Consider the following 26850-nt stretch of genomic DNA (forward strand, 5'->3'; position numbering starts at 1 on the left):
ATGGCCTACTCCTGCACCTATTTTCTATGTTCATTTGATCTATGTCCCTCCATTCCTTGCCTATCTATGGGTCTATCCAAAACCCTCTTCAATGCCAATATTGGAGCTGCCTCCACCACCACCAGTGTTTCAGGCACCCACCATGCTCTTAAAAACTTTGTCCTCCATTTCTCCTTTAAGCTTTGCCTCTCTCACTTTAAAACTTTACCCTCTAGTCTTTGAAAAAGTTCCTGACCGTCTACCCTATTTAAGCCTCTCAAATTTTATGCACTTCTATCAGGTCTTCCCTCGGCCTCCACTGCTCCAGAGAAAACCATCCAAGTTGGTCCAACCACAACTGACGGCTTATACCCTCTAATCCAGGCAGCATTCTGGCAAACCTCTTCAGTACTCTCTCCAAAGAACCCATACCCTTTCTTGAATGGGGCGACCAGGAACTGCATATCATTGGACTTGCTCTTTGCTGCACAAACAGTAGATCCTGCTCTAACTTAATGAACTAGGATTGCTTAAACTTTATTCCACATCGAAGGAAACTGTGCTTATACTTTACATATACATATTCTGTTGTGCTGCTGCAAGTAAGAATTTCATTGTTCTATCTGGGACATACGACAATAAAACACTCTTGACTACTTTCTAGTATTAACTCTCAATTTTGGGAAGACCAATTTAGAGCTCACGCTTGAGCTATCAACCCCTGATGAGAGATCAGTAAATACAGTTGTTCCCTGATAGGAATTGTACCATGAGATAAGAGTGAAGAAAACATTTTTCCTTGAATAATTAAGAATTCCACAGCAAAATCAAACAGTAAATGAGATCAAAAGTAATTGCTGCTATATATGTGACAATATTATCTACTTGTTTCCTTAGAATCGTAGTATTGAAATTGATCTGTACTGGAGATCTAATTATCAAAGGAAAACAAAGAAGATATACTATTCTATTAATAGCTGTTCAAAATAGCTCCTTACACTGACGTTCATATTTAATCTTCATGGATCGTAGTTACGTCTATTGTTGCAGTTTGTAAAGAGAGATTTACAGATTGTATGTATAAATATACTCAGTTAATTACAGAGGTGGTTTTTTTAAAAAACTCGGGTCTTTCATGTTACGGTAACTAGTAGGATGTCCATACAAATTAACCTTACTCGCTTCATCAGTAGAGAGAAATACTGCCTGTAACACCTGTAAGTGGTTTGGAGATTGCTGTTGTGAAGATCCTCTTTGTCTTGGAGATTATTTCCATGTTGGTTAACGATAAAGGTTTAAGCTCGGCAAACTGAATGTGATTTGAGAAGTTGGAGAGAAGTTGTAAATGTTATGCAAAGTAATGCACACTTGAGTTCTTCCTGCCAAAAAAACAAAGTGCAGGAAGGCAGCATCTCTGAGAGGAATGAACAGCCATTGTTTTGTTTCAGAACCCTTCTTCGGTGTGATGGAGTGGGTTGGGAGGGGGGAGAAGAAAGCTGGAAAAGAGGCAGGGTAAAGAAGGGAGGCAAAGCCTGGTGAGTGATAGGTGGATACGGTGAGTGGGGAGCGAGTGACAGATGGGTGGAGATGGTGATTTGGGTAGGGGTGAAAAGGAGATAAAAGGGTGTGGGATTAGAAAAGAAGAGTGAAATGTTTAGCCCGAGTGAGGGATGTGGGTGAAAGGAATGTGTGTGTGGGGGGGGGGGGGGAAGGGATGGAGGAAGGATGAAGGGGAAATGGGGGAGCTAGGGAATGTGAGGGGTGGATGGGTGGGGTGATGGAGTGGGAGACATGTGTACGGAAGAGGGGAAAGGGGCAGGGTGACCAGATTGGTGTGCACACCACGGAGGGGGTTGGAAAGAGAGGGCATTACTTGAAATTGATCAATTCCCTTTTCATACCCAAATGCAATACGAGGTGCTGTTTTCCCCATTTTGTGTGTGGCCTCACTCTGGCAGTGGAGATCAATGGCAGAAAGGTCAGTATGGGAATGGTTAGCAACCAGTAGGTGCTGTAGGCCTTGGCGGACAGAGCACGAGTTTGGTGAAATGGTCACCTCGTCTACACTTGGTCTCGCCAATGTGGAAGAGGCCAGAATCAGGAGCTCCCAATGCAATAGATGAGATTGGAAACATGTACCTCTGTCTGTCTTGGAAGGGCTGCTGCAGTGCCTGGATGGTTGTGAGGGAGGAGGTGTTGGGACAAGTGGTACATCTCTTGCAGTTGCAGGGCAAAGGACTCCAGGGAAGGGATGAGCAAACCAAGAAGTTGCAGAGAGAACAGCTCATCAGAAGGGGGAGAGAGCTGTGGACGGAAAGATATTACTGGTGGTGAGATCACATTGAAGGTGGCAGAAATTTCGGAGAATGACGTGATGGATGTGGAAGATGCTGAGGACTGAGGGATCCTTCCATCTGGGTTGAAGGGAGGGTGGAGAGCCGAGTTGCTGGAAGCAGGAGACATGGATAGGGCACCTTTCACTTCAGCAAGGAGGAAACCACATTTACTGTAGAAAGAGAGCATCTTGGGTGTCCTGGAATAGAAAGCCCTCTTTGAAGAAATTCTCCTGCTCCGGTGGGAGTTGTGTGAGGCTCTCACTGCTGCCCATCTGTGACTCTCCTCCCTACACCATCAGTCTGAGGAAGGATCCTGACCCAAAAGGTCATCTATCCATTCTCTCAACAGACACTGCCTGACCTGCTGATTTCCTCCAGCACTTTGGTCTTGTTTTGTTTTTGCTCGCGTTTTTCAGCACCTGTGCCTCTGTTCTGTCGGCAAGAATGGCAGAGTTGTTGGTGATCTTTCAGCAGGGTATGAGGAGTGGTGAGAAGGATTGTGAGGCAGAGTGGGGAGGCGTGTGGAAGTGATTGGAGAGTAAATCATCTTGGAGTCTCTTCTGGTCCCATTTAATTGGCTGCTTCTGTGAAAAGTTCAACCGACAGGCGAGTCCAAACAACTGTGCTTGCAATTCCAATCTTGGGGATGGAGCAGAAGACCACAGGCTAACATAATTGCTGGTACTTTGGCGTGTATGCTGACAGCAGGGCATGTGGTGATATTGAACAGCTTACAATGATCATCTAGTGAGGCAAGTAAAATTGTACCGCAGAGTCTCAAACACTGATGCATGGCCATAACAATATAGTTGAGGGTTGATTGAGCATTTCAAGCGTGTTCACTTAAGTGTGTGAACTTAATTATGTGGTGTCAGGACAATAACCTCTCCCTCAATGTCAGCAAGTCGAAGGAGCTAGTTTTCGAGATCAGGAAGCATGGTGTACATGCCCCAATCTGCATCAAAGGTGCTGAAGTGGAAATGGTTAAGAGCTCAAGTTACTTGGCGTTAATATTACCAATGATCTGTCAAAGACCAACCGCATTAAAGTGACAGCCAAGAAGGCACACCAACACCTCTACTTCCTGAGGACACTGAGGAAATTTGCCATGTCTCCAATGACTCTTAAAAACTTTTACTGATGCATTATAGAAAGCATACTGTCGGACTGCATCACAGCTAGGTTTGGGCTCTCGCTATTGATTCCATCTACCCTTCATGCTGTCTTGGAAAAGCACCCAACATAATCAACTCCTTGTCCCACCCCGGTAATTCCTTCCTCGAATTGCTCCCATTCAGGAGAAGGTACAGAAGCTTGACAGTGTGCACCACCGGACTCGGGTACTGTCCGATACACATCAACTTCATTGTGGACATTGGACTTTATCTATAGAACTGATGTGCTACAATGCTGAGTACTTTCTGCACTCGATTTTCCCCTTTGCTCCATCTATTGTGCTTGAGTTTGACTTGATTGTATTTATGCATGGTATATATGAACTGTTTGGATAGCATGCAAAACAAAGTTATCAATGTACCATGGCTCACGTGACAATAATAAACTTAAACCTTCGCATCTGTACATCAATTTGAGATCCTGAGCTGAGTGCATCTTTCTTCAGATAATTATCCTTTGTTTTTCACTTTGCATTAACATTTCTCCCCAAACCTCATTATCCATGACCTCAGCCGCACACCATCCCATAATGCTTTCTCCCAACCAGCCGCCTTCCTTAAACTCTGTCTTTTGTAATACCTACCCCATTCCACACGATCTTTTTCTCATGTCCTCAATCGACCCTGAAATATCTTGAATACAAATGTTGCAACCTGTCCATCTCAACCAATTGCATGGAATTAGGTTCTCATTTCCAGAGATGTTGGCCTGCAAAATGGATCGTGTTCATTTTCCCCATAATTTCCCATCGCTGTGAAGTGTGTGTGAATGAAAAGGTGGGTTATACTTCATGGTGGCTGAAGAAGGTATGAATAAGAATTATAAGAAAATAACTGCAGATGCTGGTATAAATCGATTTATTCACAAAATGCTGGAGTAACTCAGCAGGTCAGGCAGCATCTCGGGAGAGAAGGAATGGGTGACGTTTCGGGTCGAGACCCTTCTTCAGACTGATGTCGGGGGTGGGACAAAGGAAGGATATAGGTGGAGACTCCCTCTATCTTCCTGTCTCCACCTATATCCTTCCTTTGTCCCACCCCCGACATCAGTCTGAAGAAGGGTCTCGACCCGAAACGTCACCCATTCCTTCTCTCCCGAGATGCTGCCTGACCTGCTGAGTTACTCCAGCATTTTGTGAATGAATAAGAATTAATCAGGACTTCGATGAGGGAGGATAGGGCGGGGGCATGAGAGAGAGAGAGAACATCATGTGAAATGGGGTAAGTATCAAAGAAAGATTATTTTGAGGAAGCAACAAGGACACGCTTGTTTTTTGGTACTGTACACTTGCAAATGGCAAGCAACATCTCATTCTCCAACTACTTTGGTTGATCCTCTTTCATCCTTTTTGCGTGTTATTATGGCATGATTCAGTACAAGCATGCATTCATAAAAAAATCTCTCAGATCATCAGTTAAAACTAGTGCTGTTCTTGAGAGAAGCCATTTTAATTCTGTCGTCATCTGACCTTCGGCTGTTGAGAAGTTAGATTAGCTCACCTCTTTATTTCAAGATATTACAACCAGGTTCATTATTTTTCTACTCTTGTACCTTGTTGTCGTGGCAAAGCTTTTGGGGAGACAGGAGGTGAGTCCCCCGCTGCAGAATCCCCCTACCCTTTGATTTATCTTGCGGACAAAGCATTTACATGGGGGCTCATTTGTTTCTTATCAAAGGTTACTCTCTACACAGGGTGCTGAGGGTGGGATATCAGAAAAGATAATGTTACTGAAAATCCTGTTCGAGATGTTACTGGAATTGTGTGGTGCACTGGTTGCAAGACTGAGGTTTACGTTCGTTATTGCCACATGTACCATGGTACAGTGGAAAGCTTTACTTTGCATGCTATCCAAACAGATCAGATGAATGAATGAATACGTTTATTGACCAAGTATGTGCATATACAAAGAATGTGCCTTGGTGCTCCGCTCACAAATGATAACACAAACATACAGTTAACAATTAAGAATAAACCATCAAAACAATAAGGATACAACATTACGGTCTGAACATGTGGGTGAAAATAAACCAGAGCAAAAAAGAAACTACAGGCTTTGGTTATTGAGTGAAACTACCACTCGTGGAAAAAGCTGTTTTTACGTCTGGCTGTGGCTGCTTTGAGAGTCAGGAGTCGTCTTCCAGAGGGAAGTACTTCAAAGAGTTTGTGGCCAGGGTGAGAGGGGTCAGAGAAGATCTTGCCCGCTCGCTTCCTGGCCCTTGCAGTGTACAGTTCGTCAATGGGGGGAAGGTTGCAGCCAACAACCTTCTCAGCTGTGCGAACGATCCGTTGCAGCCTCCGGTTGTCGTGCTTGGTGGCTGAGCCAAACCAGACCATGATGGAGAAGGTGAGGACGGACTCAATGATAGCAGTATAGAATTGGACCATCATTGCCTGTGGCAGATTGCTGCAGGAAGTACATCCTCTGTTGGGCCTTTTTGACTGTGGAGTCAATGGTGGACCCCCATTTAAGGTCCCAGAAGATGATGGTTCCAAGGAACTTAAATGACTCCACAGATGTGACTAGGGTGTTGTTCATGGTGGGGGGGTGGGGGGGAGCTCTTCGAAAGTCTAAAATTAGTTCCACTATCTTAAGAGCATCGAGCTCCAGGTTGTTGCGATGGCACCAGGACGCCAGCTGTATCACTTCCCGTCTGTAAACAGATTCCTCCCCATCCTGGATCAGTCCAATCAGGGTTGTGTCATCCGCAAACTTGAGGAGCCTGACAGAGGAAGAGGAGTCTGTGGAGGTGCAGTTGTTGGTGTAGAGAGAGTGAAGGAGTGGGGAGAGTACGCAGTCTTGTGGTGCTCCTATGCTGAGGGTCTGCAGGTCTGAGATGTGCTTTCCCAGCTCACATGCTGCTTCCTGTCTGTCAGGAAGTTGATGATCCACTGACAGAGGGGTTCAGACACAGTCAACTTGGAGAGTTTGGAGTGTAGTAGCTCTGGCACAATGGTGTCTTTTTGTCTTTGTCTTTTTGGGTACAGGGACAATAGTGGTGACCTTGAAGCAGGCAGGGACAGTCCAGGTTTGCAGGGACTGGTTGAAAATATCTGTGTAGATCGGTGCAAGTTGTTCGGTACAGAGCTTGAGGGTAGAGGGGGGAAACATTGTCCGGTCCTGGAGATTTACGGCTTTTCTGTTTCCTGAATAAGCTCTCCACTTCCGCAATTTCTATTGTTAAACTGGAGTCAGTCTGTGAGGATGTCCAAATTGGTGATTGCAGAGAGGGGGGGAGAGAGAATGGGCCAGTCTTTGCAAACTTGAGTCAGTCTGTGAGTAGGTGTGAATTGCTGTTTGGAGTGGGTGGGGAAGGGTCCAGTCTTTGCAAATGTGGGGGGGGGGGGGACGGGGGGACAATCAAGTCAAACTCAAGTAGAATTGGTAATGCAAAGGGGAATATACGAAGTGCTCAACATTTTCGTACATGAGTCCCATATATAGAGTCCAATGCCTGTCCCACAGAGTAGTCCAGCTTTTTGTGTCTATCTTTCCGAACTGATCCTGCTTATTTTATAGGTAATGACTATTGCCTTAATAAGTAATGCACTATTGCCTTGTCTTTTCTCTAACTTTAAACATTTTCCCTCCGCAGTTTACCCCTCCATCCAATTAACTTCGGAGGTGGTCTTTCCGCATGCTAATATCTTAGTGCGCACTGCCTGTCTATGACATTGCATTTGATCGGGCAATCTGTCACTGACCTGTTGCCTGTGCCTGTTGCATGGAAAATAAAGCCAAGACCTAGTGTGCATGAACGCTGCTTCTGATGACAGTTAACTTCTTTGTCACAGCCTGCAACACGTGGTCGAGGTGAATCGGGTAGTCCCCAAGCTTATGGAAGGAACATTCAGAAGCCTGTTTGGAGTGGGAAAGAAGATGTCCCTAAATCTGGTTGTGTGCACTTTCAAGCTTCTGTATCTTCTGCTGATCAGGAGCAGGGAGGAAAAATCTTTGATTATGTTGGCTGCGTTTCCAAGGAAGTGTGGTGTGGATGTTGTCGATGGTGGGAAGTCTATTCTTTGCCTGAATCCTAGATATTAGGGTTTAGCTGCAAATGAGATCAGCCTTTATGTTCCAATTCTATGCTTTCAAAACACTCCACTTTGCACCGCCATATTGCTGGCCAAAATGAACCATATATTTTTATCTTTCCTACACATTCATAAGTTCTAGGAACAGAATTGGGCCATTCAGCCCATCCAGTCTACTCTGCCATTGAACCACGACTGATCTATCTTTCCCTCTCAACCACTTTTTCCTGTCTTCCCCCATAACCCCTGACAACCTTACCAATCAAGAATCTGTCAATCTCTGCCTTAAAAATATCCATTGACTTGGATATCCACTGCTGTCTGTGGCAATGAATTCCACAGATTCACCACACTCTGACGACAGAAATTCCTCCTCCTTTCTAAAGGTACATCCTTTTTGTTCTGAGGCTATGGCCTCTGGTCCTAGACTCTCCCACTGTATCTGTATTAGTGTCAATGATTGTATTTTCTGATATATTCTTGTTCTTCAGCGCTTTAAAAAAAAACACTTCAGCTACGATGTACCCATTCATAACTTAAATCCTTCCTATCCAATAACTGTTCTTATGCCTGTGTGTGAGGTACAATTTCTCATATGTGTTATATATATATATGTGTGTGTGTTTGTGTGTCAGACTTGTAGAAGTGAAAGTTATCAGTATTTGTAATTGTGCTGTATATATTTACTCTGACATCTGAATCAAGGCACATGAATAGAACTTGTCATTGTGCTTGAGAACAGAATGCCTTGAGCTTCTGATAACTACATTCTTTTTATTTCTTCCGCTTTTATTCTCGTGCTTTATCGCTTTACTGAAAAGTGGGAAGTAGTTTTAATGCATGGGTCATTTTATGTAATTTTTTTCACAAGGTACCATTTTCGAAGATATTAAACGGTAGGAGCCCGAGTGCAAATCCAAAGATAATTTGTTGCAAGCTGACAGTGGTAACTGCTGCCTTCCAAATGGCACAAACAACAAATCCTTTGAATATATTCAATGCACTGAAAATTAACTACCAGAACAAGCATCATGGATGAATGCAATATAATTTTCTTTTTTTTCCCCTGAAGTTTTCCGAGATTTGTTTCATATTTACTTTGGTTTGAAACCCATTCAGAATAATTCGTACAGAATGGCGGTCAGGTGGGATGAATGGCATGCTCCTTATATCAGGCATTGATTTTGAAAGATGGATATAGGTGATGTTACTACTCAGAAAAAATCTCAGTAACACCACCAATGTTGGATTTCCCCCCTCAGTTTAGATGTTGTGTGTCAGTGGAAAATTATAGGTGAGATGGGAGATAAGGATGGATGGTATTTTTTAATAATCTACCTCCGCTTGCATCTCAATGTTAGATTGTATCAATTAATGACCCATGCATTAAAACTACTTCCTACTTTTCTTGTGTAGGAAAATAACTGCAGATGCTGGTTCAAATTGAAGGTAGACACAAAATGCTGGAGTAACTCCGGGTCAGGCAGCATCTCAGGAGAGAAGGAATGGGTGACGTTTCGGGTCCTACTTTTCTTGCTTTCTCTCTCCCCCCTCCCCAACCCTGCAATCAGCCTGAAGGGTCCCGACCCGAAACGTCACCTATACATGTTCTCATGGGATGTTGCCTGGCCTGCTGAGTTGTGTATTTCCCTACTTCCTACTAATGTATTTCTTTCTTAATTAACCTCCCGAAGAACAAATTTCTTGGTGCAGTAAATTAGACAGAGAGATTTCTTTCAGACAATAATAAAATGGGTTAGAGTACATGAATAATTCTAGAAGCATGATGATATAAGATTAACATGCTTAGGAGAGATAAGACGTATTTGCAGTGTATGGTTCTCTAATCTTGGGATTTTTTTTTCTTTTCATTTCTGGTCCATAATGGGGTGGTTGATGGAATTGATTGACATGGTGAGTCAAATCTCCATTATTGCCCATTGTGAAGTGGTGAACTCAATGAATTTCGGAACTGCACAATGATTTTAAAAAAAGGTTCCTAAGATCCCCTAAGGTAAAGTGATTATGCAGAAAAAGAAAGGAAAAGTTGTAAACAGTCAGACTTCACTTCCTACATTACAGCTGTAAGCAGGCACCACTCAAGGTCACAAACACATCAGCCATTACAGGTTCACCTTTTGCAGCTAATTTGAAGGAAGAATGCTAAGCAGCAATTATTTTAATTTCACACAAGAAAGAGAAAGAAAAGTAGTATTGTGTAGCTATATCTTCAGTTCTAGTGCACTGTTCACTCATGACTTTTTCTGCATTCAGTTGAACAATAAGGGACATTTTCAGAAGAAATACTATGAACTTTTAGTAATCCACTTATTATAAAATTTGTGTAAATTAGAGTCTCACCTTCCTTTTAACCAATTCTGGAGTAAGAGCCTGATGTTCCTTGTTATTATCCTTTCAATGTTCTTGTGACAGAGGTAGATGATTACTGAAATGAACAGATCAATAAGTCAAATGGCCAATTGAGTCAATTTGGAAAAACTGCTGTAAAATCTAGTAAATTGGTTGACATACATTGTGAAAATCTGTCAAATAGAAAAGCTGTTTGTCCCTTAATTTGTTGTCTTCCCCATATTTTTCTTTTTTCTTTCCAATTGCACTTTTTTTCAGAGGTAGTGAAGGGGTGCTGATAAGAATATAAATTGTAAGAATATGGCTGTCTTAATGAAGGGTTTAAAAATAACTTTTTTTATTATTGAGGTTTATCCTCTTTGTTATAAAAGCTATAATGACAATTGCTATTTTCTGACTTCCCTGGGGTCCAGACATGGACTTAGATTTGATAAAAAGGTAAGCAAGAACTGCCCTGTGGAATTCTGTTCAAAGTTACGTGGAATAGCCTAAAATATTGAAGGAGATGTTGAGGTATGGCGGCAGATAAAGAGAAATCACAAATAATTTATTTTCTCAATTTTAAATTAGGATAAAGAAATGGCAGAAAATAAATTATTTGAGATTTATTTTTATCTGTTTCCATACCGAAGATAGAAACTTGGTGGAAACACTGAGATTGAGTGTTTCTCCTCAGTTTCCACATCATTTTCTGCTGAGGCTATAATTGGAGATGTGGTGACCCTTTAAAACTTGTAGAGCAAATAGTCCAAGATTTAGCGATGCATAAGGGCCAAAATATGTTTTGGATCATAATTATGTTAAAAATGGGAACAGCATCACAAAACTTGTGAGCCTTGGGAGATGTTTAAGCAACTGCACATTTGCATCCTTCTACAGATTGCCTTCTACAATCATGTCAAATTCAGAGATGTTTTACTGAGATCTGAGCTCTACTAATTGAGAACCTGCTCTGCATCATGAATCTCCAAAGACGTTTTTTTGTAATTTTAGTTCCTTTGTTAAATTAAAATATATAAGATTATGGAGTCCTCGTGGACTGATTTTATTTAAAAATGCTGTTATATTTTTACGATTGTACTGTCTTGCATTGCTTGTATGTATCATTTAATTCATAGGGTAGACCCAAAATGCTGGAGTAACTCAGCGGGTCAGGCAGCATCTCAGGAGAGAAGGGATGGGTGACGTTTCGGGTCGAGACCCTTCTTCCGACTCATTTAATCCATAAGCACATTGGTTGTAGAATAAAATGATACTCCTTTTGAAAATGTCATTACACTGGTGGTGATCTCCAGTATACTATAAGCTGCAGTTCACAAGTGTTATTTCTGGGCATATTGTTACCCTGCTTCTTGTTGGTATTCAGTCATAGGGCTTATGAACTCAAAGCTAATATTAGAGAGGTCTGAATTTTAACAATAAGCAAATGGGATATCAGCTGATGAAAGCTTTTCATGGTTTTGCTTTGCTCCATTTGCAGGGATGGCTCGTTTGTGAAGACCAAACATGCCAAAATCGTACTCGTCAGCTTCCACTGAGGTTCTCGCGTAACGTTCCATTATGCCAGACTTGTGCAAAGGGTGCACTTAAGCCAGAGGTAATAACCCTTGGATTGTTACTGTAGACTTTTCAATTTTGTTTTATTTTCACAAAGCTTACAGAATGCTAACATGGTCTGCGATTTACCGACTGTATGAGATGTTGGTCAATGGCTAATTTGAAAACCCTGGTCATCAATGCTAACATTGTAATATTTTCATATCAGGTTGTTGCAAAAGGGAATCTTAGAATTTGCTTGCAGAACAGGAGGAGGCAGTGGTAGTCAAGGAGAATCTGAAAGAACTATCTAAATGGTCTATTCTTCCATCTTATTCTTTGTCTGCTCCTCTCTTTTGAACATTTTCTTTTCAACTTGAGGTAATAGTCTACCATTCATTCTGTTTCGGAGTTGCATGTCTGAGCCAGTCTCAGTATGCAAAGGTACTAAAAGTGCCTTGATGTTCTTTAGTCGACTTTTAAACATGCCGATTCATTGACCAATAATATTTTTCTTTCTTTACCTTAAAATACTTCACAATTTGAACACCGCAGTCCAATTTCGCTATGCCATTACAGCTGTACAAAACATTGGTTAGACCAAACTTGATGTATGATGTTCAGTTCTGGTCACTGCACTGCAGTAAGAATGTGGTGACTACAGAGAGAGAGAGAGAGTGCAAGAGGGATTCACCGGGACGTTGCCTGTAATAGAACGCTTTCTAGGTGAGGAAAGGTCAGACCTGAATACACTGAATACTGTAGGAGGCTAAGGGGTGACCTTTCCGAGATTTCTATAATTATAAGGGCCACAAATATAATAGATAGTCGGTCCTTTTCCCAGGGCAGGGGAGTGTAGAACTAGAGGGTACAGGTTTAAGATGAAAGGGAGAAATGTAAAGATCCGAGGGATACCTATATCACATATCAGATGGTTATCTGGAGCAAACTGCCAGGGAGGTGGTTAAGGCAATTACAACTATATTTAAAGGGCATTTGGTACTTAGATACGTACATAAATGTTGGAAATATTCATCAGGTTAAGCTGCATCTGTAGAAGGTGAAGTGGGTCAGCATTGTGGGCCAAAAGAGCCTTTGTCAGAAGTCGCAGGAAGACAAAGGAAGCTAGTTAAGCTGCAAGAAAGGTTGGCAGGGTGAATGTCTTTGGTAGGTTGGTGGGGTCGGAAGATTGGACCAGGGAGTCGCAAAGTACCGAAAGGAGAGGAGATGTGAGATGTCTAAAGAAGAGTCTCGACACGAAACGACACCATTCCTTCTCTCCAGAGATGCTGCCTGTCCCGCTGAGTTACTCCAGCATTTTGTGTCTAACTTAGATGTCAAGTCAAGTCAAGTCAATTTTATTTGTATAGCACATTTAAAAACAACCCACGTTGACCAAAGTGCTGTACATCTGATTAGGTTCCAATGGAAAAAAAATGAAACATACAGTAGCACGCAAACAGTTCACAGCGCCTCCTCAATGAGCCTCAAACGCTAGGGAGTAGAAATAGGTTTTGAGCATGGACTTAAAGGAGTCGTTGGAGGGGGCAGTTCTGATGGGGAGAGGGATGCTGTTCCACAGTCTAGGAGCTGCAACCGCAAAAGCGCGGTCACCCCTGAGCTTAAGATGTGAGATGTGTCAGGTTATGGAATCTTTTTGTAGGTGGTAGACATTGTGGAGTATTATCTTTTGATTGCAGAGGCAAGTGGGGCAGAAGTTGAGGCCCAGGGAGAGGGAGGGTGTGAAGTGCAGGAAATGGATGAGATGCGATAAAGGACTCTGTTAATAATGGGAGCGAGAAATCCATCGTTCAGGAAAATGGATGGTATTTCAGAGATAGCTATACAGAAAGTCTCCTCATAACAAATGCAGTGGAGACAAAGGAACTGGGACAATGGAATAAAGCCCTTGCATGAAGCAGGGTGGGACCACAGGACATACGAGCTGAATTAGGCCATTCAGCCCATCGAATCTGCTCCACCATTTGATCATGGCTGATCTATTTTTCCCACTCTCAACTTCATTGTCCTGCCTCCTCTCCGTAACCTAGGATGTCCTCACTAATCAAGAACCTATCAATCTCCACTTTAAAACAACCCAATCACTTTGGCCTCCACGGCCATCTATGGCAATGAATTCCACAGATTCACCACCCTCTGGCTAAAGAAATTCCTCCTCGTCTTTGTTCTAAAGGTACGTCCTTTTATTCTGCGGCTGTACCCTCTGGTCCCAGACTCTCCAACTACTGGAAAAGTCCTCCCCACATCTACTCTCTATCCTCTCCACTCATCATCTCGGATGAAGAGTATTTGTGATACCTGTGGGAGTTGGTGGGGATTTAATGCATGTTAACAACCAACCCAGTTCCTGAGGGGATGACAGAGATCCAGAAAGGGAAGGGGAGAGTCAAAGATTGACCATGTAAGCATGAGGAGAGGTCTGACACTACCAGCAAAAGTAATGACATTGTTGGGTAATTCATGCCTACAGGAGGCAGCAACAAAAAAGTTGCTCATATTCTGGAAAAAGACAGAGGAGGAAACAGGGGCATAGCAGTAGCGTTGCTGCCTTACAGCGCCAGATACCCGGGTTCGATCCTGACTGTGCAGAGTTTGTACGTTCTCCCCATGACCTGCGTGGATTTTCTCAGAGATCTTCGTTTTCCTCTCACATTACAAAGACGTACAGGCTTGTAGATGAATTGGCTTGGTATCAATGTAAATTGTCCCCGTGTGTGTCAGGTCGTGCTAATGTGCGGGGATTGCTGGTCAGTGCAGACTCGGTGGGCCAGAGGGCCTGTTTCCGTGCTATACATCCAAACTAAACTAAACTAAAGATATTTTACACACCTCGATGAGATAATTTCATCAATAAAGAGGAAGCCCATGCAGCATTCCATCTTTGCCACTATTGACCACTGCACGACGCCACTTCCAATGCCACGATGGTCAACACTCCTGTTCCAACTCTGGACCATCCACCAGTGATGCTGCAGTATCTGGGGGTGCCCAGCTTGTTTTGAGACCTCAGTGCACTGAAGCCATTATACTTCTCTCTTTTCTGATTTGGCTGCAACAAAATGTACACATTTTGCCCAGTTGCATTAAGGGGGTGAGAGGGGTGGAGAGTATGTCACTGAACAAATGCCAATGACTTGAGATCCTGCACCACTCCCTCTATTCATAATTGCTTAATTGGGTGATTACCTGGAGAATGGACAGTAAAAGGACATGTGGACATATGAAAAGGGCATTAAGAATAACGTTGCTTGATTAAAGTACTTTTCGAAATGCTTTTATTTCAAGCTACCACAATGTAAGGTTCTTCATGATACGTTCAGCTAAATGAATTTGATGCGTTGTATTGGAATTGCCATGTGTGGATTTCTCTTGGGTTATGTATATGTCATAGAAGAAAGTGAGTAAACATTATTTACCATTGTTAACCAGGAGCTAGATTTGTATTTTTAACGGAAAATTCCTCTTGCGTTCCAGGGACATTGAAGATGAGAAAGTATGTGTGTGTGTGTGTGTGTATGCTATGGTATTGCCCATTTTGTTTTGAATGTGTATTACTCTCTACCACTTAATCCCCTTCTTTCTCCATCCACTCTACTTTTTCTCTTGCCCTTGCCCTTGCCCCACCTTCACTCCCAACCCCTCCCCTGTCCATGGTCACCTTGCATGCCCTAGCCCCAGCCCCTCTCTCCTCATCCTACCCTCACCCTTTGCCCCTCCCTTGCCCCCCTTGTTCCATCTTTGCCCCCTCGTTCCTCCCTCATCCCTCCGTCGCCCCCCGCCCCTCCCTCGCCCCCGCCCCTCCCTCGTCTCTGCCTCGCCCCCGCCCCTCCCTCGCCCCCGCCCCTCCCTCGCCCCCGCCCCTCCCTCGTCCCCGCCCCTCCCGTGCCTCCTCCCTCGCCGCCGCCCCTCCCTTGTCCCTGCCCCTCCCTCATCCCCGCCCCTCCCGTGTCCCCTCCAGCGCCCCCGCCCCTCCCTCGTCCCCGCCCCTCCCTCGTCCCCGCCCCTCCCTCGCCCCTGCCCCTCCCTCCCCCCGCCCTCGCCTCCCGCCCTCGGCCCCTCGCCCCCGCCCCTCCCGTGTCCCCCGCCCCTACCTCGCCCCGCCCCTCCCTTGTCCCCTCCCTTGTCCCCGCCCCTCCCTCGTCCCCGCCCTGCCCCTCCCTTGCCCCCCGCTCCTCCCTCGCCCCCTCCCTCACCCCCCGCTCCTCCCTCGCCCCCTCCCTCGGCCCCTCCCTCGCCCCTGCTCCTCCCTCGCTCCCCCTCCCCTCCTTCGTCCCTCGCGCCCCCCCCCTCGAAGAAGGGGTTTGCATCTTCTGCTTTGCCCCAAGTGGTTCATCCGCCATGGGGTAGAGCACCCAGTTTGGGTAGTTGCCATTATCCACTCTAGTCAATCAATATGCCTCCCTGAAGTGCTATCTCAAACTATACACTGAATAAAACATGAACTTCCCTGCTCATCCCTTGTCCTTACTCAAATCCAGCACCACAGCTTTATTGACTAGAAATGGTTACTGACCCAGTTTTATTATGAGGCGAAAGATTGGCTATTATTCTGTCCAGATTAAATGAGAGAGTAATGTTACCCCTGCTTGATTGTGTTGTAATTGGTCAGAGTTATGTACAGGTGCATTTCGTAATATTTTCCGTAAATTATTATTTTTTTTCTCTTTGCCTTTTATTGACGTACGTTTAAAGGCCCATTAGGGCTTCCTTTTTTTCCTGTGGAAATTGCAGCATGTTAATTTTCACACAAATTACAGCAATAGCAGGTATCTCTATTTGATATATTGTAACAGGAGCAATCAAAGATAATTGAGTGCCTTTCAGATGGAAACTGGTGCATTCAAAGCGAGTCCATTTATCGCCTAATCGGTCTTTAAACAGTAAATTTCTGGAACAAAAATTCTTGTCATAATTTTGCTTAAGTGTATTTGGAAATCACAGTCCTTTGAGCAAGGATAATTGAAATCAAATCCCTTTCAATGGAGATGACATTTCTACATTTTCCCAGTTGAAATTAATTTCAAAAATTGAGCATGAATATCGTCAAATGGCAGGCAATTATAGCTTTCAATGGGAAGAAATTATGCGCACAAAAAAAGTGGAGACATCAAATACTGCATCAGCTAAATGTCTTTGTTTCCAACTGTGTTTGCCTTGTAAAGATTTACATATTTTCTGCAGATATTGACTCATCACGCAACCCTAAGTTGCAGATAGCCTCCTTTCTTTATTTAAGCCCATTAACGGTAACTAAAATAAGAACATTTTTTGCTTCAGGAGAACTGATTGGATTTTTTTTTTAACTGCAGCTGCAGAAAGTATTGGCCTTATTCGTGCTATTCACTCAAAATGGGATTTGAGGACATGCTGAAAATGACTATCTATTGTAAATACACTGTTCTTGAAAGTAATTTTGATGTAATCATACTGCCTTTTAGAACTAGATCATCAATTGTTTCAATAACCAAAAAAAAATTGGTGTGACTGAAATATATTTCATATGTGCAATTGACTGGCCAGGGGAGGGCAACAGGTCATTTCCTTTATTAACGACTGCGCAAATGTTATGAAGAGGAGAGTCTCTCAAGAAACAATTTCACAGCTGGTTTGCTCCTTACTCACTCAGGCCTAAAAATGTGCTGAATTCCTGGTGAAAAGAGAAATAGATGTCACTCCCAAACAAAGACAGGTGCTAAACTACGGGAGATGTAGAGAGGTGAAAACGGTATCCAGCTTTAATAGCGAAAGCAAATGTTAGCTAATGGCCCGTTCTCAGGATCTCGTTAAATCATCTCTAAGCAACCAAAAGATAATTGACACCGTTTATTTCTGCTGGTATGTTTTCCTCAAAGTGGTTTGCTTTATTTGATTGAATTTAGTTCCTCTTCAGGGTGAAATATCAGCCCTCCGATTTTTCTCTCTTTTTTTACACCAAAAAAAAAAAAAGCCTTGTTCGAGGGAGGAATATGTATCAAAGAATTCCATCTGTGATTGTTTGAACTGACAAAATGATGTGGTATATGGAGCTGGAGTAATTATTTGGCCATGGAATATATAAACAAACCTGTTTATTGGTGAAGAACTTCTGTCATTGAGGAAAAAAATGTGAATTGTTTATGCCGTTGCATTAATGTTTCTAATTGACCCGACCTGTTTTCTTTAATTACTTTGATCACACTTGGTGGGATAGTTGCACAGAAATAACTGTTTGCATCATTTAATCTGCAAGTATTTGCTGGGGTTTTTTTTTTTTCAAGCTTGAAAGGCTTTATGGAAATGAGAGCACAGAAAGGTATGACAAAATGCATCATTTCTGGTTACTACGATCAAGCCAGCACCTTTCCTTTTTGACTGTGACCAAATGTTTCAACAGTGGAAGATGTGCATCTATGTGAAAAACGACAAGGCGATATGCATTGTTTGGAAATGGCTTTTTTTTTTGACAGAGAAGTGCAAACGTTGGGTTTTTAATGTACAGACAAAACACATTTAAAAAAGATTTATTAAAAAATGTGTCTTAACCTCGGCATTATTGTATTGCCTAGGAGACTGGATAGGCATTGGCTAATTTTGTTCTTATTGGGGGCACTGCAAGGAGCTGCCATTTCTGGCATTGCTGTCAATATAGATTGTCAATGGCTGCTACAGCTGGCTGGCAAGAGCAGTTGTATATCCATTACCAGCTACAAAGCACTTTGCATTTCTGAATTGACAAGCAGTTATATTGACCTAGCGCTTATTATGGGTCAACAGCTGCGTTAACCAACGGAAGGACTGAGGGGCAATTAAAATGAATTGGCAAAAATATATCTTCCTAATTTACTCAAATTTGTTATTTATGCTAACATTGTATGGCTTCTATGGTGACACTAAACAGAATGGACCCAATAATGGCAATTAACATAAAAATATAATGGCTAATCAAATTGACAGCAACTGTTTCTCATCATCTCGACACACAATGCATTATCAAAACAAACTATTATGAAGGAGGCAATTTCACTCTTCTATTCAACCAGCTGCATGTGTGCAGCCAGGGAGATGTGTACCGTCAATTACTGCTGAATCTAAAACTAAACAAATAACTGAATCACTATCCTTGGGTTTTTAGATGAATAAGTAATCACATTTTTGACAAATAGTACAGATTATCATATTTGTCAGATGATGTGAAAGGAGCAGTTTGCTGAGAACACATTCCTTTTAGTCTCAGGGCCCAATCTAAACCTAGTTGTGTGGTTAAATATTAGTTAAAAAGTGTGATGACTGGGCTAATGGAAACACAGGAAAATAAATTGGAACTGGAAATTTCACGCCATTTAGTTAGAAGTGATGTCCCCAGCATTGTAAACGCGGGTTTTAAAAGGTGGAATTGGATTTTGAAATTGCAGCAGTCATATTAATCTATCATTATATCTCTCCACCCTTCCCCCTCCAGTATCCAGATAAGGCCCTGTACATCCAGCTGTGCTATTATCGCTACATATTTGACTGGGATTATGCACTGGAAAAGGTGGTCTCTGAGCAGGATAAAGGTAAGGGGAATGTAAGAATAAAATGGTGTCTTTCGTTTAATGGGGACAGCATTCATTGGATGAGAACGTACAGATGTTGCGCTAGGCATTCGGCTTCATCTGTGGAAGAAGTTGTTTGGTCTGATGGATTCCTTGGACTGCTGCAGGAAATTTGCTGTGTTGGAACAATTTCCCAATTGCGCAACATTTTCTCCCCCCCACCTCCATCCATCCCCCTATTTTACTTTGTCCTGATATGTTCATTCAATGACTTAGATGCTTCCTATTGAATGTCCTAAAGCAATACTAGAAGACATCTATTATCTATTAATCTGATATAAAGAAAGGAGGTGCTGATGTGTGTAGCAGACTAGTCAGCATTTCAATGGGAGCAACTGACCGGGATTTATCCCAATTGGTTTGACTCTGGGTCCTATTCCCTAAAGTAATTCATGAGTGGCACATCCTAAGCAACATTTAACATGCATGTAATTTGTTTTTCAGGGAATAAACATTCAAGTTGGTTTTGTCCACTGCTTGAACAGCATAAGATCACTTGTTCAGTTTATTGCAGAGGAGTTCAATGGTTGATATTCCTTGACTGTTAGACAGTGGCTAATGGCTGATTTTTATACTCTATTTGAACGCCTTTGTTCCATATATTTGGTATGTTTATCGACCAAATTTTTAGTTGAGATAGTTTTAGTGGAGGAGAATGATTTCTCCATTCCAGAAAACAGAAAAAGTGTTTGCTAAATACAGTTCTAAATACAGGTCAAGGTGGCGCAGCGGTAGAGTTGCTGCCATACAGCGAATGCAGCGCCGGAGACCCGGGTTCGATCCCAACTACGGGTGCTGTCTGTGCGGAGTTTGTACTTTCTCCCCGTGACCTGTGTGGGTTTTCTCCGAGATCTTCGATTTCCTCCCACACCCCAAAGACCTACAGGTTTGTAGGTTAATTGGCTTGGTAAATGTAAAAATTGTCCCGAGTGGGCGTAGGATAGTGTTAATGTGCGGGGATCACTGGTCGGCGCGGACCCGGTGGGCCAAAGGGCCTGTTTCCGTGCTGTATCTCTAACTAAATGCATCGATTCTAATTTTAAGATAATTCTGTTTTTTATCTTCCCATCCATGAGAAATGATTTATGTATTTTTGCTGAGTTGAAGGCTCATCGATATAATGTCTTCCACTGGGGCACAAATAAACCTTTTAAACACAGAAATATTAATCAAATTTATGCAACTTTCTAAAGAATTTAACCGTTGAAGCATTAAGTTAAGATGTGCGATCTGTCCATGTATTAATTCTTCAACAAATAATACTTTTCCTGATAAGTGGCATATTTGGAATGCAAAGGGTATTCAGTGTGTCTTTAAAATCTCCCAGTTGAACACATTTTGGATTAAACTATCCATGCTACTTTCTATGCTGTTGTGCGCTTTAGACTATACCTATTGTAGAAATCACTCATTTTCACCTAAGATAAAGGATCAAAGTGGGTTTGTGTCAAATAAAAATTGAGATGCTCGATTATGATTCAAACACATTACTAGTTGTAGCTTAAGGAAATCATTTTACGTTTCTGGTCAGTGGTAACTATTTGGCTGGTGGCTGCATGCAGAAGTGAAGGTTCAACAATGGTAATGTTGCCAAACAGAGAAGAGGATGGTTGGACTCTTGATAGAGGTGTTGTAAAAGCAGCCGGGGAACCTAGCCTTGCATGTGTAGCATAAATGTTATGTGCCACCTATCACCCAGGTTGACCAGATCTTGCTGCACATGGACTGAGGAGCAGCAAGGACCCCTTGAGCCAGTCATATTCAGCCATGTTCCTTTGCACTTGTCGTGTTTCCAAACATAGGAGATTTTTCCCCGTCAATGTTTTACTAAGATTTCTTCATGTCTTAAATGATAAAACGCTGTCTTGATTTTGAGGGCAGCCACCAGCCAACCTCTGGAAATTGCTTTTACTTTAGACTTTAGAGATACAGTGCAGAAGCGGGCCCTTCGGCCCATGGAGTCCGTGCCGACCTGCGATCCCCATACACTACACGATCCTACACACGAGGGACAACTCACAATTTTACCAAAGCTAATTAACCTACAAACCTATACATGTTTGGAGGAAACGGAGCACCTGGAGAACTAACAGGGAGAACTAACAAACTAACAAACTCCGTACAGAAAGCACCCCAGGTCAGGATTGAATCCACGTCTCTGCTGCTGTGAGTCAGTAGCTCTACTACTGTGCCGCCCCAAAACATCTTGAACTGGAAAGCCTAATGTTGCTTTGTTTTCAGCCTTGTCGATTTTCTGTGTCGTAAATTGTGTTTGCTGACAGGGATCATGTTTATGCACGTGTACAAAAGGTGGTACAATGCCAAATTGGTCATATGATTGGGTGATCTACGGCTTGTTTCAATTAAGTGATGTTTGCATGCTTTAATTTACTTGCAGGCTGTTTGGAATTTATGAGCATGTTATTCTAAAATAACCAAAGCATTAGAAGAAGAAATGTAAACATAGGAGAGATGAGACTTTTTAATTGGTGTTGAAACTCACTGCTGCAGCTAAACAGCTAGAGGCCAGAGTCCAGGATTAATGACCTTGGCCCAAGCATGCTGCTGTGGAATATCAGCATAGTACTGGTCCACCACTGATTTTCCAGCACCCTTGGTTCCAGGGCCTTGCTGGGTTATCCATTTTGCCCGACCGACAGAATCTTCCGAGAAGAGCCGAACGCTACTGGAACCAAACTCTGTCTCGGAAGGCGTCTGTGGGAATGGATCTGCCGGTTCCGGCTGAGCCCGGGTTCCAGAGCCCCAGCGGCGGTGGAGGGAAATTCGACACGCCGTACGGTCGCATAAGTCGGCTCTGGGAACTGATCTGTTGGCTCTGGCCGGGCCGGAGTTTCAGAGCCCCGGCCGCAGGCAGCAAATCGACCTGCCGATCGGCCACTGAAGTGCGGATGATGTCGAGATTGGCCGCCTCACCCAGCCTAGGCTCCGCATTTTCGGGGGGACTTCCAGTGGGGATTTCAAGTGCGCTCTCCTAATTTTGTCCTGATTAAAGGAGGTACCGGACCACCAGTTGCCAGAAAATCAACGGTGGACCTGCACTGCCCAGTGGCACGGTCCTTGTAGCCTCTTGATGGGTTTGCATTTGGAATATCTCCTTTCAAGTGTTTCACGTAGTTGTAAGAAATGGAGCAAACACATTCCTAAAGGAACATGGCAGCTGAAAGTACTCTGCTTTGCTCTGTATGAATCTGAAAGTAATTTAGGAAGGCTTGTTTCTGGTGTAGTTTTGCCTGAATTTTGATTTGATTTCCATCCCTGTCATCAAAGACCATTTCCCAGAAATGGGCACGATACTCGATGTATATATTGGGAATTCCTCTTCAGATATGGAGAGCAGAAAAGATGAACACACATTGTAGGTCTGATTTGGTTGTGAAAGCAGCAGACTAATATCTATCCACAGAGTCAGGCAGGAAACTGCAACACATTTTGCATGAGAAATTCAAATGGGAGCCGTTCTGCAGTTTGTCAAGATGATGTCCGATGCTGTGCCTGTAGTCTACTTTCCTTACCCAAGCTACAGAAATTGTGGCTTGTTCTATTTCATTTAGCCTCAAAAATACTCTGACTCATTGTCCACAATTCTCAACACAACAATTCCAAAGTTCTATGATCTTGCGCGAACAAATGTCTCTTTGCAAGTTAAAATATGTTTGTTAGAGCTATCCCGTGCCCTCTTTTAGCCCTCCGCTTTTCCTTTTTTAAGTGCACTCTTACATTTCTTGTACACCTCAAGGGATTTGCTTGATCTCAGCTGCCTATACCTGACAAGCCTCTTTTATTCTGACTAGTGCCTCAATATCCCTCAGCAACCAGGAATTCCTGAATCTGCCAGACTTTCCCTTCACTCTGACAAGAACATTCTGTCCCTATGCTCTCCCAATCTCATTTTTAACAGCTTTCCACCTGCCAGACATCCCTTTATCTGTAAAATGCATTTCCCAATCAACCTCTGCAAGTTCCTGCCTAACAGCTTTCAAATTAGCCTTGCCCGAATTTAGGACTTTAACTTAGTGGGCCAATTCTATCTTTAAAGTTGCTAATTATTTGATAAGAAACTGTTCATTGGAAACGAATGCCCTGTTTGACTGAAACAAAAGCCTCCTACGTCTGAAGAAGGGTCTCGACCCAAAACGTCACCCATTCCTTCTCTCCCGAGATGCTGCCTGATCCGCTGAGTTACTCCAGCATTTTGTGTCTACATTCGATTTAAACCAGCATCTGCAGTTTTTTTCCTACACATCTTGCCGCTCCACTGCTAATTCTCCTCAAGGTATGTCTACGTTGAAGTTCTCCTCCTCTCTTCGACAAGTTTAGCAGAGTCTGAAGAAGAGTCTCGACCCGAAACGTCACCCATTCCTTCTCTCCTGAGATGCTGCCTGATCCGCTGAGTTACTCCAGCATTTTGTCTCTACATTCAATTTAAACCAGCATCTGCAGTTTTTTTCTACGCCTCCTACTTTTGAGTTCAGTTTCCCTTGCAGTAAGCAATAACAATCTGTTTGCTTTCCTAATTGCTTGTTGTACTTGCAAACTGGCCTTTTCTATATCATGCATGGGGAAACTCAGATCTCTTTGCAACTCCAAGCTCTGCAATTGTTGTCAACATTTGGAAAATAAGTTTTTTTTCCTTTTTCCTGCCGAAACAGACTGTTTGACAAGTACCCACGTTATAGTCTTGTTCTTGCACCAGTTTTCTTCCCCCCTCCTTTTTATGCCTGTACTCTTTCCATCCAGGTGAAAGGTCTTGACCTGAAGCATTGAGTGTCCATATTCCCTCCGCAGATGCTGCCTGCCCGGCTGAGTTTGTCCTTTTGCTTCTCCAGTTACTGGCATCTGCTGTCTCTTGACCCCCCCACAGGATAATCAGATCTTTCCTCAATAATTTAATCTATACATTCCCTTCACAACTTTCCAAGCTATCTTTGTATCATCGTCAAATTTAGCAACCATACATTTCGTGCCGTCATCGAAGTTGCGTATATAGATTGTTTGAAGTTCTGATTTAAATTGGTTCTCTACCTTTTCTTGTGTGTATCTTCATGGAAACCTTTATAATGAACTAACTTCCTTCTGGTGGGATGAAACAAGCTGCACGGGACTGCTGTTCTGTGATCATCGTGTATTTTGCACCTGGATAGACTACAGAGATATGTACAGTGTAGGAAGGAACTGCAGATGCGGGTTTACACTGAAGATTGATACAAAATGCTGGAGTAACTCAGCAGGACTGGCAGCATTGTCTCGACCTGAAACATCGCCCATTCCTTCTCTGCAGAGATGATGCCTGTCCCGCTGAGTTATTCCAGCATTTTGAGTCTATCTTCAGAGATAAGATAATGAGATCATAAGTGATAGATGCAGAATTAGGCCATTCGGTCCATCAAGTCGACTCCACCATTCAATCATGGCTGATCTATCTCTCCCTCCTAACCCCATTCTCCTGCCTTCTCCCCATTCTCCTGCCTTCTCTGACACCCGTACTAATCAAAAATCTATCTGTCACTGCCTTAAATATATCCACTGATGTAGCCTCCACAGCCTTCTGTGGCAAAGAATTCCACAGATTTACCACCCTCTGACTGAAGAAATTCCTCCTCGTCTCCTTCCTAAAAGAATGTCCTTTATTTCCGAGGGTATGGCCTCTAGTCCTAGACTTCCCCCACTAGTGGAAACATCCTCTCCACATCCACTCTATCCCAGCCTTTCACTATTCTGTACGTTTCAATGAGGTCCCCCCTCATTCTTCTAAACTCCAGCGAGCACAGGCCCAGTGTTGTCAAACGTTCATCATATGTTAACCTACTCATTCCTGGGATCATTCGTGTAAACAGGATAAGTACAAGTACGTCTGGTTTCTTCAATACCCAAACAAGAAACAACATCAGATGTTGAAGATAGACACAAAATGCTGGGGTAACTCAGCGGGTCAGGCAGCATCTCTGGAGAGAAGGAATGGGTAACGTTTCTGGTCGAGACCCCCCTTCAGAAAAACTTTATCGTTTCCCAGCACCGCTCGGCCCGATTTTATCTTCTCCCCAATAAACAAAAGAGTTCAGCAACATCAGATGTGCAGATAGTCTGCCGGCATAAAAGAGTTCAGCTTCTCCTATTGTCGTATCAGTTGAAGAGTTACGTGAATGGACATACAGGGAAATTAAATGCGTACATGTAACGCTGCCTCAGGGAGCTGTGGATGCAGGAACGTTAAATAAATTTAAAACGGAAATAGATTGTTTTTTATTAGACAAGGGAATTAGGGGTTACGGGGAGCGGGCAGGGAAGTGGACATGAGCTATGGTTAGTATAGTAAGACCTGAGTAATCTCCTGGACAAGTTTCGATCTCCTAGCTTGGGGTCGGAGAGGGATTTCCCGGATTTTTTTCCCAAATTGGCCTGGGTTTTTATCCGGTTTTTCGCCTCTCCCAGGAGATCACACGGTTCTTTTGGGTGGGAAGAAGGGCGATAGTGGGAAGGGGGTTGGGGTAGGATCAGCCATGAATGGCGGAGCGGGCTCGAGGGGCCGGTTGGCCTACTCCTGCTCCTATTTTCTTGTGTTCTTGTAACCTTGCACGGTTAAGAGTGAAGAACTGGGGCAAAATATTGTTGGATAACTCATTGGAAGGACTGGCTCGGGCATGATGGAATCTTCCATGCCTTATGTTTCAATGGTTTAATTAATTTTAAAGCCAAGATCCGGTGAGAAAGGTCAGCAACAATATTTCAAATTTGAAGTAATCTTTATATTTATTTTTCAATATTGTTTAGCTGCTGATCTCACACAGTTATTCATGTTTCTTGTGCTAGTCGATCGGCTTTCCTTCAAACAGGTTACATTTTAATGTCTTTCATATAGAGTCTCACAGTGTGGAAAGAGGCCCTTTGGCCCAACTTGCCCACACTGGCCAACGTGTCCCATCTGCACTCGTCCCACCTGCCTGTGTTTGGCCCATGTCCCTCCAAACCTGTCCTATCCATGTACCTGTCTAAATGTTTCTTAAACGTTGCATTTGCACCCGGCTCCACTATCTCCTCCGGCAACTCTTTCTATACACCCACCACTCTTTGTAAAAAGGTTACCCCTCGGGTTCCTGTTAAATCTTTCCCCCCCTCACCTTAAACCTTTGTCCTCTGGTTCTCAATTCCCCTACTCTGGGCCATAGGCTCTGTGCATCTACCCAATCTATTCCTCTCATGATTTTGTATCTTTGGTTCATTGACCAAATAACATTTAAAATCCATTTTAGAGTACCTTCGTGTATTCTCCCATTTTAGATAGTACTTGTGTGGCATGAGGAATTCAATTCCTTGACTGTTGAACACAATATTTTTGCATTTCCCTGAGCTTTATAGTAACAGAAGTAAAGATAACTGGTTTGAGTATAGAATTCTCAAGACAGTTTGCTTGATGCATGTAATATATGTGTCAGAATTGGCAAAAACTGGCAACTATGAAACCCTATAATTTGCAAGACCTAGGTACAAAACGTGCATCGGGTGCAGGAATCGTTGAAGCTCTGCTGAAGATTGCCTTTGTCTATAGCGGCAAACAATCAATTCATGTTCGGACTAGCCGTTTTCCCCGGGGGGGGGGAACGGGAACTGTAAAATTCTCTCTCCCGAACGGAGACGCGACCTTTGTTGCTGTGTCGTGTCTCCGTTCCCGTTGCGGCCTACCACCAGCCATGCACCTGGGGCTCTGGTTCGCAGAGCCCGTGGCCCGGACTCACCACCTGCGGCGCTGGCCGCCTGCGGATGCTGCGGGAGCGGCTGCGACTCGTCTCCGGAGGCTCCGGCGCGGGCC

The 26850-nt window shown here is 43.3% G+C and overlaps 1 protein-coding gene across 1 annotated transcript in view; it reads left to right on the forward strand.

Moving 5' to 3' along the window:
• pola1 (polymerase (DNA directed), alpha 1) overlaps nt 1-26850 on the forward strand; it is a 230735-nt gene that overhangs the window by 161679 nt on the left and 42206 nt on the right. The window contains exons 35-36 of the mRNA XM_078409144.1: nt 11375-11491; nt 18890-18986. Coding sequence (XP_078265270.1) covers nt 11375-11491; nt 18890-18986 — 214 coding nt within the window. The remainder of the gene's footprint in view (nt 1-11374; nt 11492-18889; nt 18987-26850) is intronic.

This window comes from Rhinoraja longicauda, chromosome 12 (genome assembly GCF_053455715.1).
Source record: "Rhinoraja longicauda isolate Sanriku21f chromosome 12, sRhiLon1.1, whole genome shotgun sequence".
In the NCBI taxonomy this organism is placed as follows: domain Eukaryota; kingdom Metazoa; phylum Chordata; class Chondrichthyes; order Rajiformes; family Arhynchobatidae; genus Rhinoraja; species Rhinoraja longicauda.